Below are 1,906 nucleotides of genomic sequence, written 5' to 3'. Positions count from 1 at the left end.
AAATTAAGATTTTTTTTTTGCATCGGAGAACATAGTCTTGCTCTGTCAGCCCAGGCAGGAGCACAGTGGCGCAATCTCAGTTTACTGCAACCTCCACCTCCTGGGTTCATGCAATTCTCCCTACCTCAGCGTCCCAAGTAGCTGGGGTTACAGGCACCTACCATCACACCCAGCTAAGTTTTGTATTTTTTTAGTAGAGACCAGGTTTCAGTATGTTGGCCAGGCTGCTCTTGAACTCCTGACCTCAGTTGATTTGCCACCTTGGCCTCCCAAAGTTCTGGGATTACAGGTATGAGCTGCGGTGCCCAGCCGAGAGGAAATACTGAGGCTTCGTTCTCAGTTTGTCTTTTCTTCATTGCAGATACTGTAATTTCTTAAGTGTTGGTGCAGTGGCAGGTCGTTCTGTCGCGCTACCCTGCAGCTACAGCTGTGGAGCAGTCACATCCACATGCTGGGAGAGAGGTGGATGTACTTGGCTGTGCACAAATAGCATTGTCTGGACAAATGGAACCCACGTCAACTATTGGAAAAACTCACGCTATCAGCTATTGGGGGACCTTTCAAAAAGGAACGTCTCTTTGACTATACAAAATACAGTTGTGTCTGACAGTGGCTTGTACTGTTGCCATATTGAGAACAGGGGATGGTTCAATGACATGAGAATCACCATATCATTGGAGATTATACCACGTAAGTTTTTCTTTGATATTTCTTGCTGGTTAATAGAATTTTCTGTTTGGTAGTATTTTCTTTTTTCTTAATAGGGAAACAGGAGGTTCCTATAAATCCTGTTTTTTTTATTTTTTATTTTATTTTTTTAATTCACCTGGGTGCACGTCGGCTAAGGTCGAAAAGGGCATTAGCCATAAATCCTGTTTTTAAATAAACACTTGTTCTTGGGAAATAGAATCACTTTTGTGTGGATGAAATTCAAGGTCAGGCTAGAATCAGCAAACTATCTCCTAAAGCAGTACAATTGTCCCTTGATATCCATGGGAAATTGGTTCCAGGACCCCTTCAATACCAAAATCTGCAGATGCTCAAGTCCCTTATATAAAACGGTGTAGTATTTGCATGTAAACTATGCACATAGTCCCATATGCTTTAAATCATCTCTAGATTACTTATAACACCTAATACAATGTAAATACTATGCAATTGGTTGTTATACTGCATTATTTAGGGAATAATGACAAGCAAAAAAAAGTGTATACTTGTTCAGTACAGCAGACAACATATCCTTCTTTTTTCCCCATACATTTTCCATCCAAAGTCTTGGTTGAATCTACGGATATAGAACCCACAAATATGGAGGGCCAAATGTACTTCAAACGTAGTAGTTGATCCATGAAATAGCATTTACTGTTCCACAGTAAAATGCAGTGAATTTTATTTATTCACCTTAAAGAACTGTTGTGGCCGGGTACAGTGGGTGGCTCATGCCTGTAATCCCAGCATTTTGGGAGGCTGAGGCAGGTGGATCACCTGAGATCCGGAGTTTGAGACCAGCCTGACCACATGGAGAAACCCCATCTCTACTAAAAAATACAAAATTAGCTGTGTGTGATGGCGAATGCCTGTAATCCCAGCTACTCAGGAGGCTGAGACAGGAAATTGCTTGAACCCAGGAGGCAGAGGTTGCAGTGAGCCAAGATCGTGCCATTGCACTCCAGCCTGGACGAGAGCAAAATTCCATCTCAAAAAAAAATTAAAAAATAAGGAACTGTCTTTGTTTTTTGAGATGGAGTCTTACTCTGTTGCCCAGGCAGCAGGCTGGGCCACCTAAAGTGCTGGGATTACAGGCGTGAGCTACTATACCTGGCCTAGGAACCATCCTTTTTTTTAAAAAATGAGATATGTTGTAGAAGAATGTTAAAATGTCCTTTTTTTTTTTTTTTTTTTTTTT

General features: G+C 41.3%; 1 protein-coding gene across 2 annotated transcripts in view; it reads left to right on the top strand.

The window, feature by feature from the left end:
• The window catches only part of HAVCR2 (hepatitis A virus cellular receptor 2), a 55,711-nt gene that overhangs the window by 51,457 nt on the left and 2,348 nt on the right, over positions 1-1,906 (top strand). For both annotated transcript variants that reach the window (XM_017517085.2, XM_037734424.1), the window contains one exon: positions 362-690. Coding sequence is in view for 1 of the 2 variants with exons in the window: in XM_037734424.1 (XP_037590352.1) it covers position 362 (1 nt within the window). In the remaining variant the exon portion in view is untranslated. The remainder of the gene's footprint in view (positions 1-361; positions 691-1,906) is intronic.

The sequence above is a fragment of the Cebus imitator genome, unplaced genomic scaffold, assembly GCF_001604975.1.
Source record: "Cebus imitator isolate Cc_AM_T3 unplaced genomic scaffold, Cebus_imitator-1.0 Scaffold616, whole genome shotgun sequence".
In the NCBI taxonomy this organism is placed as follows: Eukaryota; Metazoa; Chordata; class Mammalia; order Primates; family Cebidae; genus Cebus; species Cebus imitator.
This window is presented reverse-complemented; position numbering and strand designations above follow the sequence as displayed.